General features: G+C 42.7%; 1 protein-coding gene across 17 annotated transcripts in view; it reads right to left on the reverse strand.

The window, feature by feature from the left end:
• gramd1bb (GRAM domain containing 1Bb) overlaps positions 1-16074 on the reverse strand; it is a 97702-nt gene that overhangs the window by 5647 nt on the left and 75981 nt on the right. For 11 of the 17 annotated variants that reach the window (XM_035153645.2, XM_035153629.2, XM_047339476.1 and 8 more), the window contains 17 exons: positions 15969-15989; positions 15302-15325; positions 8637-8721; positions 7340-7443; positions 7124-7219; positions 6342-6422; positions 6108-6223; positions 4594-4756; positions 4289-4481; positions 4042-4185; positions 3789-3907; positions 2861-3003; positions 2584-2687; positions 1702-2002; positions 1467-1478; positions 1199-1306; positions 817-937 (listed from right to left, as the gene is read on the reverse strand). In XM_035153645.2, the coding sequence (XP_035009536.1) occupies positions 817-937; positions 1199-1306; positions 1467-1478; positions 1702-2002; positions 2584-2687; positions 2861-3003; positions 3789-3907; positions 4042-4185; positions 4289-4481; positions 4594-4756; positions 6108-6223; positions 6342-6422; positions 7124-7219; positions 7340-7443; positions 8637-8721; positions 15302-15325; positions 15969-15989 (1935 nt within the window). The remainder of the gene's footprint in view (positions 1-816; positions 938-1198; positions 1307-1466; positions 1479-1701; positions 2003-2583; positions 2688-2860; positions 3004-3788; positions 3908-4041; positions 4186-4288; positions 4482-4593; positions 4757-6107; positions 6224-6341; positions 6423-7123; positions 7220-7339; positions 7444-8636; positions 8722-15301; positions 15326-15968; positions 15990-16074) is intronic. The other 6 variants (XM_035153633.2, XM_035153635.2, XM_035153630.2 and 3 more) reach the window with 3 other exon arrangements.

Genomic DNA, 16074 nt, shown 5'->3' on the forward strand with positions numbered 1-16074 from the left:
TCAACTCGAGCATCATACACAATTGATGCATTTGGAGCATCGAAATTTGCATCTATTGCGCCGCGCCAAACGCGACCCCCAGGGCGAGAGATGCTAACATTCGTTGTGAACACACCATTATGGGGAAAATGTGACAGGCCAGTGAATGTTTTTCACCAATAAAAGGCTGAGATTGCTGTTCTGGTAGATTCTGGCAACATCCCACGTCTCGCGTCAAGTCTAATTTTCAAGTCTCGTGCATGAGGACAAAAGTTAGAAAGAGTGAGAGTTGGAGAGAGGAATTTAGATTTTACTGAAAGAAAATCCTATAGCCAAATCTTTTTCTGATATAATGTTGAAACATTTGACTTTAATGGCTGGCCCTACTTGTTTGATCCAGAGTATAAGGATGAAGAGCTCCTACAAACTGAAGAGCAAACAAGAGAGAGAAAGATGTAACAAGCTGAGGAGGGACAAACAAGCTGCTGCACAGTTGAGAGTGAGACTTGTCGTTGAGCAAGACAGTCCCATTCATTTACAAACCCACATAAACACGAATAAATCAATGTATGCAAAACACTGAGAGGTGATTTTTGCTGTTGTTTATGAAACTGTAGTGGGTCTGAGGATGTCAGTTTTGTAGGTAGTCCTTCAGTGTAGCCCAGGTCCTAATTATTCCCACAAGAATTTGGCCAAATGTAGCACAGACCAACTCTGAATTTGGTCTGAATAATCTGATCTCACATGACTCCTCAATGTGTCCTGCGTGCGTTGACACGTGTAATTAGAGCTGCCCACTTGTAACCAGATCTGAACATGGTCTTTGTGTCTAAGTACCTGGTCTAGTAGCACCACTGACGACTTGATAATCTCTCTCCACTTCTGCAGCTCCGTGTCATGGTAACGCTGCTGCGCCTCCAGGAGCTGGGCCCACTCCATCTGCGTCTGAGGCAGTTTACTGAGGAACACACGCACACACACACACACACACACTTAGCAACATTGGGGTGCAGCCACTGAAGCATGACAACAGGCAGTTTGGTAAATTGTTTCAGTGAGACCAGAGCTATTCAGGGTTATTTTAGAAGGTCTGTTTTCCTGTCACACATGTCAACTGCCATATGGATACAGTTTAGTGTGTATTTAACAGCGGCAGTGTGCATGTGTGTGTGTATGTCTGTAACCAGGGTTGAAGGTGTATCTGTGCCTGTGTGTGTACCTTTCATGTAGCCGTAGACCTTGCCATGTTGTTAAGGACTGTGCTGAGTACTCCAGCATCCACAGCTTGTAGAAGAGCATCATGTTGAGGAACACCAGCAGCACCAAGCTGAAGAAACACAGCAAACGAGTCAATCTCTTTGCATTGTGTTCAATCATAATGTCCTCAATTAGCTGGTATGTAAATGGGAAGTACATTTAAATTGTAATGGGAAAACTTTGTCAATATATGCATCTTGCTATGCTGGCTAATCAGATATTACATGTACCTTAAACAGATCCTATGGATGGCGATGAAAGGAGAGGAAAGAGAACAACAATGACGACTTTAATTTTCAGTCTTCAATCAGACAACACAGAGTAGACTGGAACAATGGATGAAATCATGCAACAAGGGACTTCGAGAAATTTCAATGTGACACGAGCATGTCTGTATTCCCGTGTGTCATGTCAGCATGTGTATGCAGGCTTCTGTGTGTGTGTGTGTGTGTTTCTGGGACATACACAAAGCTGATGATGAGCAGCAGTTTGGAGACACTGTACAGCGCGAGGCCGGCGGGCAGGTGATGGTGCTCTGGACTCTGGTGTCTGGTCTGTGTGGATCCTGCCACTTGTTTGATCCTCTGGATCACTTCGTCGTCCGTCGGCGTGGTAACGGGGCTGAGTGCCTCGTCCAGGTGCTGGCTGCGCATGTGAGGTAGCTGCCTCTTCTTCCGCCTCACTGTGGAGTTCTTCACCACCTTAGCCTTCGGAGAGAGCTGGTGGGTCTCGGTGAGGATCTCCTCAAGCTTGGACAGTTCCAACTCTGAGAGGGAAGAACACAGTTGTTATTTTAAATGATCTTCATTCCCCCTCAGCTCCCTTTAATAGCAGCTATAAATACTGTTCTTCTCTGATCCAAATGTTTGATTTCTACAAAGTTCAGCGATACTGTTATTTTGTAAACCATCTCAAAAAGAACTCACTAATTGTGTCTTTATTATCTATTAAGCAGGCTTGGGACTGATACATCCCAACCCCCGTCATCGGCCCCTCTCATCAAAGCTACGGCCAAATGACAACCTGACAACTGCTAGAAGCCTTGACTTGCTCACTAACTTCTTGGTATCTTCTCTGCGGTCATGGGCAGTGTGAGCACTGGGAGGGTGTGCACAGGCAGGCTGGTCTGTTGACAGACGGATACGCCAACTAATCATTTCATTCAGTCTGAATCAAATTTTCAGACAACTTCATGTATTTATGACTATCGGGACGTGAAGAGGGTTTCAACAAATGAAAGGAAAAGTGTTTCAGAAACCATTTACCAACCCTCCCTTTTATTAAATTACATTTAGGAATCAGAAAATGAGAAAAACTGTCAGAACAGAAAAACTAACAACAATTTACCAAGACGGCGGAAGTTTTCTTCAAGCCCACTCCAGAAGTTTTTCTCTATGAAGCCTTTGACCAACCCCCACGGCTGTTTTCTGTAGCGCAGCTCCGTTGATACCCTGAGAGAGAGACAACATTGCTATACTGGATATAGATACAGTCTTTCAGAATAAGATGTAAAAACAGGATTCAATTATTAGAAGATGACAAAAATTGTGAAAAATACATGGATGTTTTGCTACATCTCATTTTCCATGCATGTGCTGTACATATCTGACCACGTCTCACTCACCGTAACCGACACTTATTCTTGGCCACCCTGGTGAGCATGTAGCGGTTCAGAGTGTAGAAGTAATCATGGTAGGGCACGTCATGCGTGATGACCTCAGCATCGATGATGTAACACTCGCTCTCCTGACTGGCTTTGTACAGAGTCTGACAAATGACAGAGATTATGTTAAATCACATCAAACTTTTAAATATATAAACAATAATAATGACAGTTCTAATAGTAATTAATGTTTCTTAAAGCTGCTTTCAGACATGCACCGAAGTCTGGATATTTGACTGTATCTGGGAACACAAATGTCAGCTGCTCCGGATATTTTCTGTAACTTTTACTGCCAGCCCCCTAGTAAAATGTCCGGAAAATGTCACAGTGAGTCAATTTCTAGCAGGAACATTTTCAGAAAATTCACAGTGTGTGAGGGGCGCTGTGAGGACAGAGGTGAAATTGGAAGAATACAAATATCTAAAGAGAAAAAAGCTTGAGTTGCACATATATGTTGCACTTTGTAGTTTGGCTTTTTTTTAAGCTAATGTACTAACATGATTCTTGCTGTTCTGGGTTTGTACCCTCATGGTTGAATGCACTTATTGGAAGTCGCTTTGGATAAAAGCGTCATCTAAATGATATGTTATGTAATATGTAATACATGTACAAGACGCCAAAGAAGATGTCAACTTGGAAAGAGAACAAGATTCAAGTGTTTTGATAAGGGCCGATGCTGGTGTTGATGTGCTGCAAAGAAAACGTGTATACGTCATGTCCTGCCTCCTGCATGCTCTGCCTAGGCACCCCCCTTGCCTGAATGTTCTGTACATTTTCCTGGTGTGAACGTGTCTGACCCACATAATCTCCTGCTGCATTCAGGCAAACGTCACTTCTTCATTTCATGAGTCCATTTCTGAAAACGACTGAACAGTAGAGCTGACTGTACCTGTGTCTCAGTGACTGTGGCTGTTTTGGGGGCTAGGGGGTTGGACAGAGAGATGGTGTACATGATCTCTCTGGTCTGGTTTCCAGCATCCTCCTTCTTCCATGGGTGGTAGACCACATCTAAACGAGGAGATGGCGAGACAGGAACATGAATGATTTAATAACCACTGCAGTAGAGCCCATATTTATGCTTGTGCCATCTCCAGAGTGGACAGATATCAGAGGTCACCTGCAGAAGCATCACAAACACAAACCTGAAAATCGCCGCTGTTCCATGAAGTCACTCATGAACTGTGACTCGGTGAAGAGGATGTCATAGAGCTTGTCCACGCTGACCTTGTAGACCTCGTTGATGTGCTGCCTGCCATTCAGATCCTCATGGAATGCCTGGACCTCACCTACACGTCAGAGAGAGAGAGATGGCGGTGAAGTCAATAAAAAAAATCAGACTGCCTGCTGGATTAGAATGATACATTTTTACAAGCATTTTGAGCAGTTTACCCTCATCGTGTGTTTCCGAGGAGTCGCTGAGCTCGGTGGGGATGTCTTCGTTGTCGTTGAAGTCGAGTGAGGGCGAGGGCACAGGACCGCCAGGCCTGCTGGTATCGAAGTTCTTCTCTACCACCATCAGGGGCAAAGCCAGCAGTTCACCGTCTGGTAGGCAGTCTGCATATTCCTCTGCTGGGAGGTCGAACTGGGCAAAAGAGGGAAATGGACACTGATGACATTAAAAATGTTTCCATTATAAATGCTGTCAAGCAAAGTGCACCTGACCTCTGCAGTGTAAATGTGTGTGTGTAACTTACTGTGATGGGCGTGTCATGGTTGCCTGGGCTGGGGATGATGCTGTTAGGGATGACCTTCTTATGAATTGGGGGAGGGCTTCCGTCAGGTTTGGCCTCAGTGCTGCTCTTGGACAAGCTGTCATTGTTGATCTCATTCTCTTCATTGGGAATCTCTTCACTGAACCTGAAGGCACCAGAAAACAGCAACAGGCAAGAACTTTACTTGTCTACTTATCGCTCATCCTGGATAGGGCCCTTGCAAAACTTTGCTTAAGTACTGTTTAAAATATCTTTTATGGTATTATCTGACCTGTTTTATTATTAAAGGATCAGCTTAGTATATGTTATAAACATCAGACCAGCCATTTTCTATTTATCTGAGTGATGGCTGAAAAAGATAAAACTTTATTTAGCTTGGGTGCATCTGAATCTGTGTGCACATAATCTCTATAAACAGATTGTGCATGGGAATATGTAAAATCTGTTGACAAGGGCAAGGATTTTCGGGCCGGAAACCTTCTGGTTTGTTTCAAATTTGACCAATCACATTTGGGCAGGCTTTGGTTGCCTGCAGGTTAACATGTGGAGAGCAAAAGAGCCGGAAAACATTGACCGAATTGCATCGACTATTGGCTTTTGTGTGAAGAAACGTTCGACTCGTGATAAAAGAAACTGTTCGAACTGTAAACAGATCACAGCCAACACAAGGCGGCGTCTTGGCCTGGATAAATGCTGCCAGCACCGGAAGCCCCTAAATATTGGTGGTTGCCCCCAGAGGCTGATTCGTCAGACGATAGCTGATGGGCTCTGAGATTGGTGCACACATGACAGCAGCACAAACTCATGGTAAAGTGAGCTGTTATAAGCTGATATGTGTCGGAAACAACAGAAAATGATTATAGCATCTTACTTTCCTACTATGTGTGTGTATACACTCTCATTAACAAAGCCACCGTGAGATTAAGGATAGTTTTGAAGTCTCTATATTGACCTCTGCTCAGTCTGTGAACAAAGTCTTCTTCTCAAACCTCAGCCAGAGAACTTCACAGATTGTTGGATAAAGGCCACAAATAACACTTTTAAAATATTCACATCACATCGCCCTCCTGACCTCATGCAGCAGTTAACAGAAAACCTCAGACGTTGAAAACCAATTCTGATCATGACTCTGTATTGATTTTAAATCGATATCCATTTTAAACATGAAGGGAATAAGTAAATGTAACCTTCAGAGTTACATGTTTTTCAGCCTGAGTTTTTACTTGTTGTATCCAAACAAGCTGGTAAACCAATGTGTTTGAAATAAATGTTTCATACTACAGTATAAATTAACAGAGTTGATAGGGCTTTTTTACGTGTGTAATTGTTTATATAAATAGATTATGTGTATGCTTGTATGAACCAAGCATGTGAGTATGTTTGTTACAGGTCATTCCAGGCTCTCTAATTATTTTGTAATTTGGCTAATTAGGTAATTGGAAAATTGTTTAACGTGGTAGCCATGGTAACTAATGCTGCAGCATAACCAGACCCACCCCATGGTGTTGAAGTCGTCATCAGGGGGAACGTAGTCCTCATCATCACTGGTGAGGCCGAGCTCGTTGCCATAGCACTGATGTACAAAGTGCCAAAGTTCTTTGGGACACAGGGGCTGCAAGAGGCAGACGCCAATCAGACAATCAGACAATCAGACTGAGGGGACGGGAAAACACTGCAGTAAAGTAAGTCCCATCAACCTACTGTATAAGATGCAGATCAGACTTGCTTACCTTGTCAAGCAGTGCGTTCTGCCACAGTCTGAACATCATCATGTACGTCCTGTCTCTGGCTCCAAACGAGGTGAAAAAGTGCTGTGAAGAACGACAGGTCATGTCTAAATTAACTTCACCATAGAAGAAAAAAAAACAAATTCAATTAATTATTCCTGTTAGCAACTAGCCTTTGTACCTTTGTACCTCAAGCCCTCCCCTGGAGTGTCATTAATCTTAGTCACAGTCACTCGTGCGCATATGTTTCAGAGGAGAACCTTTAACTCCCATTCACTTCCAATCTGAGAGAGCGAGAAGGCAAATAAGACATTTGCTTCCTTGGGCGAGGAAAATCGCAGCGCAACTTTTCCTGCCAGTCCCCTAGTAAAGTGTCCTGAAAATATCTGAGTGAGCCCATGTAAAAACACAGCAGAAAAATGTCGGCGAGCGAGTAGGTGTGTTGATGACGTTTTTAACAGGCGACAGACTGGAATAATCCAAATATCTCATGATTATAAAAGAGGCTGATACATTTGGTGATACGGGCCGATGCCAGTGTTGATGTACTGTGAAGAAAAATATGTGATTTCCGTGGAATTTATAAGTCATGTCCTGCCCCCTACATGCACTTCTCAGGCACCACCCCTCGCCTGCATGTTCTAGAAATGTTCCTGTTGAGAAAGCGTCGGACCTGACACAGTCTCCTGCTACGTTCTTCATATGTGAAAGGGTAACTCTGGAAAATGTCAGGACCTAATTTTCGGGACATTTCATGACTGAAAACAAGATTCTGTGTCTTTTACCTTCTCAGTGTCTGTGCAGACCTGGATGGCGTTGGGAATTAGGCGGGCAGTCTTCTCTTTAGTCATTGAGCAGATGTCCTTTAACCGCACTGTCAGCTACATGCAAACACAAAGCACATGCATATAATTGTATAATCACACACAAATAATAGTTCAGAACGCGACCCAGTGCTGCCAAAATGAAAACAAAGGAATGCAGAGCGTTTGCGAACATACCAGTGTTTCCCAGCGGAAGATGTTGCTATAGAAACAAATCCAGTTCTCAGAGAGGTAGAGTCGTCCCTGCAGGAGGATGTCCCGTTGAAGAGCACAGGAGTAGTCTGAGACACGAAGAATATGCAAATGCTCAAATTACATCACTGAGAAAAAACATCATTAACACACACAAGTTATTCATTAGTGGCATATTCACCAATACACCAGACATAACAGACTGCTAATATCCAATCAAACGTTCTCTCTGACATGTACATAAACAATTCAGCGGGTGGCGCTCGCCTCACTGTCGCACACAAACCTCACTGCAGTGCATTCCCACTCTCGTGTGTATAGGTTGTTGATAGGCTGTGAGTTCTCCATTACCAAGTCATACTAAGGTTAGAGTGTTGATGGCAGAGAGCAGCTGAGGCTGCGTTAACAGTTGATCATCAAAGGAGCATGTCTGCAAACTGAGGTATTGTTACCTCCGCCAAGCAAGTTATGTATTTGTCTGTGTTTATTTGTTTGTTAACAGGATTATGCAAAAACTACTCAACCGATTTCCATTAAAATTTAGAGTTAACAGATGTGTCTGATGACAATGTTTGCATGTTTATGTCTGTGTGTCGTACAAGTGAGAGAGAGGGGAGTCAATAAGGGTGAATGAATGAATTGCAGATCTACTTTGAAAAAAGACTTGAATAGAAATCATTATGTGGTGGTCAGTGTTGATATTGTTGCCACAGACAAATCAACGTATGGATACTGAGAAGAGTAAAAATACATTTGATTCAATGTGAAAGTTTAGCGGGTCAGAGAATGTCAGCTGAGTAGTTGGTCCTTCACATGCGGCACAGGATACATTTATGAGAGAATGTGACCACATGCGTTTTGGGTTTGTTCAGACGTGTACTAGCTGACTACTTGTGGTCAGATCACTCAGGATGGATGTTAATAACAGGTCTGAACAGCGTTTTAGAAACATCAGTCATTGTCTGTTTATCTGAGTTATGAGTGAAAAGATAAATGATGAAAATCAGGCATGACAGCAGGGGACTGATATGTATGAGTGTGTGCAATGTGGTGCAGATCAAAATAATCAAAATAAGTATTCCGGATGTAGTGAATTTAAAAGTGGTTTCATTAGGGGACTGTTGGGCCTTATCTGAGGTGTGGTTCTAGTTTTTACACTGTAAATGAACTAATCTAGACACATTTACAATCATGTCACTACTCCAGGAATGTCAAGTATCTGTGTATCTCTGTTGAGGAAGGGTGAATCATTTTCAAATGATTAACGAGTGTGTCCACTCACCCACAATGAGCCTCTCTGTGTCGGGGAGCTGCTTGAAGAGTTTCCTAAAGTCCTCATTGCGCTGCTTGTATGTCGGGCTCAGCACCTGCAGGGAGAGGCAGAGTCAGAAACATCCCCACACACACAGACACACACAGACAAACACACGCTTCATGCTCTCTCTCGCTCGCTTACAAGTGTTGTCTCCGTCACACAGCCCAGGTTATTTGTTTTCGTGGGATAATCTTGTAAAAACCAACCACAGGTTTGATGCATTTCAATGTGTGAGAAGTTTTGACAAGCGCTGGCAATGGACGTATGGTGATTTATGTCAAGCAGAGGCATGTGAACCGACTTATGTGAAGTCATTGATGATTTGAAGCGCAATTCCAAACGTCAGCCCGCTGCAGATCATTCAAAACGCATGCTGTGGAGCATTTACAGTGGAATGAGTCACATTCTCTGATTTGCATCACACACCAGCATGTTTCGGACAATGAGGCTTCTGTTCAGTGACCAGGGGAAGAACAACTGATGAAATCTCAAGAGTAAACAAGACCCTACACAGTGGTTTGAATAACATTCTCTTTCCAGGAATTCAATATGATCACATTTTCTCTTTAGCTTAGCTCTTTCTGCAGGCTTGATTATCTGCAGAGCAATGTGTAAAATCTCTTAATGTGCGGCCAGGTGAGGGCTCTCACTGACTGTGCCAGATGCTTTCCTTCCACAGGAAAGCCACAGGAAACAATAACTGCCAATAGAGTAACACGATGTATAACTGAGACAAATGAGAGAAACATTTCTTTGGATCAGGGCTGGTGGAAAAAAACAACACTTTAAAATAAGAGTTTCCTCTGTAAAACAAGGAGTTGAAATAGTGAAATAATGTTTAGTGGAATGTGTTGCTGCTTCTACTCGTCTTTGAGGAAAGTGCGGAGCTAAAGACTCACATGATTGACGATTCTGAGAGCTTTTACTATTTTCCAGGAATTGATATTACTGCTAAAATCCAGAAACAACCAAAACACACCTAATGCTGTTTACACACCTAGTCACTCACACAGTATCCTGATGATCACTCCAAACAACAGGCATCTGCACGAGCTCTGGGAGCTTTCAAATAACTATGACTCATAACCAAACCAGTTGCTTTTTTTAGTGGTGGAGAATTTCCACAGAACTATACTTACAGCAGCGTACAGTAAAGACAAAGCCTGTTCGCTGTCCCAAACCACAACATTTCCTAACTTCCCCACATTGTTTTGTCCGTTCCCCTCCTCACAACTTACAGCAGGGACATCCTCCGTGTCCCACTCCGGGTCCTGAAGGTCTGAGGTTGCCCAGCCCAACTCACAACCCCACTCCCCTCTAGCCGGACCCTGCAGAAGCCACCCTGCCAACGCCTCATCCAGCTCCAACACGGCCTCCCAGTCCGACATTGTGCAGTCCTCATCCAGCTCCACATTCATTGAGCCAGATCCCTTTTTTTTGGCGCCCGGGTGAAAGCAAGTATTCCAAACTGGGGCCCCAGTGGATTCCCTCTCGAGTTGGTGGACTTGTCAGTTACAGCAGATTTGGAAAATAAGAGCTGTTGAGTACAGCGGTTTGGTTTGGACACTGCAGAATCCACCCCCCTGTTCTGGGTGCTGCTCCCCACCAGTGTCAGAGCCGTGGACTCGGCATACTCTAGCCACATGATCCTTGTCTCGCTCTGTCGTACTCTGGCTCTCTCTCGCTTCCTTTCACACACACAGGGAGAGGAGTTACGGCCGTTGCCCTCTAGTAACCCCGGCCAACAAGTCCTTTATTATCATGCCAGTAGCTCTTTCCTTTTTTTTCACCAGCATACTCCTCCTAGTAAGTGTGTGAGCTCTGTGTGTGTGTGTGTGCTGTCCAGGTCTGAATGCCTTGTAATTACCCTGTTTATGACCAGCAAAGAATGAGGCGAGTTGACTCTGCAGAGAAAATGACTAATACAAACAAAGATGGAGTGAAAAAAAGGAAATAAACATGGTGGACTAAAAGAGAGGAGTGAATGTTTTGAGTTGAAGTATGCGTCAAGTCCGTCTTGCTCTCCTCTGCCTTAGTGATCGAGTTACAGAGAACAGATGTGAGCATAACCTCCAGTTACCTTCGACTGCAAAACAACACCATCAATCTTGACAGGGTCTTCGCTGTTTTTGCCTACCACTGCTCGGGTTGAAGTGGCAGCACACACACTGTAATTATTTATCTACTTGACTTTTATTTTATGTGTAAAAAGATTCCTGGGTCTAACTAAGGTTCCAAAAGTGCTGATCCCTGAATATTTTAAGGTATGAAGGCAAGCAGAGAGATGCAGAGATTGCAGCTTCTATTTTAGCAGCGCTTAGCAAACAATTGGTGTTTGGTCCTCCCACTATTCTTAACTCGAAGTATTTGAAGAGTCAAGAAGGTGGGCATAGTGATGGAGGAGCCAGCTGCGATACAAAAACAAAACACCAGTGTTACTACAGCTCGTGTTTCATTGACTCCTGCTGGATGAAACAAATGTGCAGCCCACATATGCACACTCACTCCAAATCCATCTTTCCTCTGGACTGTCTCCCAACCCTCACTGTAAACCAGACACTGAAAGCTGAAAAAAATATCGATGAGTCTTGGAAATACTCTTCGTCTTCTATCCTCTTTGAAAACAGTTGTAATCATTCACATGCTACTCCGACAAGGCTCTCACACACACTGGGGACTCCTTTACATCATGTGGATGAAATTCCAGCAGAATGAGGTTGCATCTGCTAAGAAGTGACACCAGAACAAATCGTTCCTCAAAATTACATGTGGCATCTTATACAGTAATTGTTTAATCCCTGCTGATTTCTTTCATTTTGCACTTATGAATGTAGCAAAGAAGGAGGCCATTGGGACGGATGGGGCGCCCAGCGTTCAGGTGACAGTAGGAGACTTGTGATTAGGTGGATACACAGACTTTATGGATCTGGTTAACTATTAACTTGCTGGACAAACATCAGGGGATGGAAGAGACTGGTACTGTAAACCAGGACGGTATTTTAGTGTGTTAAAGGAGGTGAGGGCTGGAGGTGTTTCCATCCAGTTAACAGCAATCTCAGACTGTCTTAATTTGATAAAAAGTCGATCTGAGTGAATGGCGCCCCGTACACTCTCTGCTGCATGTACATCGAAACAAATGCAATTCATTTGCTGTGTTAAAGCAACACATTTGCTGTGTTAAAGCTTCAAAATGTGTTTGATGGTTCACTGACATGAAATAAGGAGGATGGAGCCTCTTTCATTCCCACTCTTCACCAAGATCGTCTGTTCTTGCTCTATGTAACTTTGGTGAGCGGATACATCTCCTGTGAGAAGTGTGCAGGTTAAATTGCCAGAATCAGGCTTCAGCAAATTCAAGGGTAGTGCTGAACTGTAGATCAGTTAAGAAGACTTAGAAGTCTTAAAAAACAGGGTTTATCTTCAATATTTAGTGAGGAAACCTTTAAAATATGAAGAATTCTAAACAGAGTTTGGTGTATTTGTTACAGCAGTAGCTCTGTTGGTTCAGGAAGCCGGGGATCATGAGGACTATCCATTGTTGTTTCAGTTCAGTGAAGCTGAGGGGCTGTGTGTGAGAATGTAAATGGTCGAGTCAGTTGCAGTGGACTTTCTCATCGATGTGCAATAATCAAAAACACATGATCTCCGCAGCAGAATTGATCACTGATGTCCTGCCTCCTGCATACTGTGCCACCCTTCGCCTGAACGCAGGTTTCTGTGTTGATGTGAACACGTCTGACTGGAGAATCTCCTGCTGCATTCTTCATGTGTGAAAGGTAAAACTGCGGACAAATCCGGACCCCATTGTGTGGACATTTTCCAGAGTTCATGTCTGAAGACAGCTCGAGTGAGACTACGCAGTCAGAGCTCCAGTCAGCACGCGATAGACCACGTTATCGTTCAGAAACAGTGCCCAACAGAATCAATCATCACGTGTGTCTGCACAGGGCGCTGCTGCTCAGTAAAAGTCACATAGTGCTGCTTTAAGTCCTGACCTCACTTATCCAAGCATTTGTTAGGGTTTTCCTCCAGTGTTCACATCACAGAGCCTGTGGGTCAGTCGCCATGGAAACAACACAACATACATTTCTAGATGCAAAGTGAACAAACGGGCCAGGATGCAAATATCGAACAGGCTCAGAACTCACATTAGGACAGATAGAGCTTTAATCAGTGTGGTTTCAGCTCCATGGGAGGTCATCATAGAGTTGCACTTACAGACGAACCACACATTTAATCTCAAGTGATTCATAGGTGTGAACTATATGTGAATTCAGAGCCAACTTAAGTCAAAGAATCAGCCGAAACTATTGCACTTATTGATTGTACGAGTAAGGATGAGTGTACAAGATATCAGAACCATTGTATGAACAATACACGTTTTAAAACTTCAAAATGTCCTCCTCCTTTTTAGTTTCCCTGTAAGACTGAAGGTACATTCACCGTTGTAAATCTACTGTGATGAATGGTGAACTCATATTCAAAGTGCAAACTCCACACAGTAAACAAGCCAAGTATTTTCAACAGTATGTCCTGTAGGCCAGAAATAAAACCAGTCAGTGTGGTTTGATAACTGCACTTGTTGCACAAATGCAGTTCACAACACAACACGTGTATATGTATTACTACTTTATTTCAAAGAGCTGCAGTGGAGGCATGTGTGATACCCTAAACCAGTTGGAAGATTTTTCTTCATTTTTTTAATGGATGAAGCTGATGGTAATCTATACTAAATCTATACAGTAGTGTTGCCCTGAGAGTTTGTAAATACAATGTGTGGGTAAAAGCTGAATTCACAAGCAACACACTTGTTTGTTCATAGATTCAGAGGTGTTGCTGCTACGGCCTAAATTGGTCTTGTTCAAAATGTCACTTAAGTTGGATCATGCTTAATAACAATATATTTATGTGTTATAATTTTAGACCTAGAATAATGTACTGATATTACAGTCAGTTTACTATGTCAGTTTGTCACACAATGTTTAAAGTCCCCCTCTGGGAAAATCCATTTTATTTAAACATGCTAATTTGCCTCCCTTGTGCCTTTTATATGATAAAAAACATATTTTGATCAAAATAAGCAGTCAAAGCCATGGCTGACTGCAGTTAACAAATGCGAGTCTGAGAAAAACAGATTCAGACAGCCAGAGTTTGTGATGTCACAAAACAAATAAACCAATCCTACTCGTGGGTGGAACTCAGTAGCTGGAAAAGGCTCCTCAGCTGCAGGTAAGCTGTGAGGGTGGGGAGACGGGGAGCAGGGCGTGGCCATGTTAGCATATACATAATTCCCAGTCATCAAATTAGGAAGGAAGGTGTAAGTTAGTTACACATAAGACATTTTAGGACCATGAGTTTTTTTTTTATGACAAACCTTTTGAATATGTCATTCTGATGAACATAGAAGAGTTCCTCAGGGCTGTAATATACACTGCTGGAGTGGGAAATCAAGTTATATTTTAGCAAATGTGACTTAAACTGTGGTAAATGGGGACTATTTTCAGCTGTGGATTAATACAATTGCTACGCGACAGTGGTGATTTCAAGTAGCAGGATGTTACATTTGGGATCGAGTCAAAATAAATGACAATGTGTGTGTGTGTGTGTTGATGGAAATGGCTCTGTGGCACAGAGCAATAAAATACATGTGGAAACAGATACAGTATTTATAACCAGGATTAATTCATGTTTTTTTCATGAGAATTATTGATGATAGAAACATTTATAATCAACAGCTTCATCCTTTAAAAAAGTACAATTTTGGGACTCTGGAGTTGGCACCATAAGTCTGCAGTGTAATTATTGACGAGCTGGATGATGCTGATTTCTTGTACACTTAGGTTTGTTATATGTAAACATGACATTTACATCTGTTAGACATAAACAGAGCCAGTGTGTTACGCATGATGCTCCTGTTTAAACAGGAGAAAATGTGAGTTTGTTATATCTGAGTTAGAGACATTAAGAAACTGTCTGGACTTATTAGACCAAGCCTCTTTTCAACTCAACAGCTTTTCTTCATTTTCATTTTCTGCACAGACGTCCCTGTATTTTCTTTTTTTAAATCTCAAACCCCAACCCTAAAAACCCTGAAGTGTCCCAGTGTCCATGTTTGTTGGGACATGTGAAGCAGAGCTGGACAGGAGGGAGGCATGCTGGGACCTAAAGCACCATGCTCCATTCCCCTGCTGCTCAAAAGCCATTCAAGGCTATTCCAGAGGCCCCTGTGATGATTTGTTGATTTGTTTAGTACAAGTAAGAAACTCAGTGTGCTTGTTACCACCTGTTGCGAGCCAGATTTAGATGTTTGGTTGCAGCGTCGAGCAGTCAACACATCTGAGGGACTCAAAATACAGTCTCTCCTTTAACACAAGTTCTGATGCTGCAAAAGAGAGCATTAGCATCAGGAATTATCTGATGACCATTCCATGATTGGAAGTATAGGGCTTTATGGAGACAAAAATCGAACATATGTCACCTACATAAGTGTGGCTTCGCTATCTGGTGGTAACAGCGCTGAGTGAAGTCAATGGAATGAGTAACAGGCAGGAGGGATATCATCATCCCACCACTCTGAGAACCAAGACACAGAGAGATACTCTAGGTTGCACAAGAATACAAGTCATGCTTACTCTCAGGATGTGTTGTCTTTCATGCTGGGGAGAAAAGGGAAGAGTGTACACACAGGGAATAAAAAAAAGAAAGAAATAAAACAACATAAAATAGGGAAAAAAGTCTGATAAAGACACTTCATTTAAAGAAAAAACTGGGGTTGGTGTTAAATTCAATCCTTTCAACTCTGGGTTTAGTTACCACAATGTGTATCAATTCAGTGTAAATCATATTTGAATATACATTTTAAACAGTAAATTATTGTGTGGTAAGAAAGAGTGTTAGCACTCCATCTTGTGGTAAAATATAGAACTGCAGCACCCTGGGGCTTCTGGGTCTGCATCTCTGTATTGTGTTTACGTTTATAAAGAATTAACTTTGGTTCATGCTCTAATCTTCATTTCTTAAATCCTACTGTTGTATTTCCATTCTGCATGAGAAAGTCCACCTGTCGCTCTTTTAAATCCGTGCTAATCCACGCCTGTAGGACTACTAACCCACACTAGCGATCATGTGGTCCAGTAAACAGGGTCAAGGACAATGACCTTTCATCCCGAGAGAAGCACTCGTCACTTAAACAACTCCAGGACACTCGCCGGAGTCACCCACACAATGTGAACATACACAAACACACATTTAAACTCTACGTACCAAATCACATAGAAATAAAAACAAAGTAGGACTTACATTGTACCAGCTTTGGCTCTTCTGTGGAGAGAGAGACAGAGACAGAGAGGATGTGAAGACAGTAAATACTGTGGAATGCTTGTGGGCTCAGACAGACACACTGAGG

The sequence above is a fragment of the Hippoglossus stenolepis genome, chromosome 4 (genome assembly GCF_022539355.2).
Source record: "Hippoglossus stenolepis isolate QCI-W04-F060 chromosome 4, HSTE1.2, whole genome shotgun sequence".
Classification (NCBI taxonomy): Eukaryota; Metazoa; Chordata; class Actinopteri; order Pleuronectiformes; family Pleuronectidae; genus Hippoglossus; species Hippoglossus stenolepis.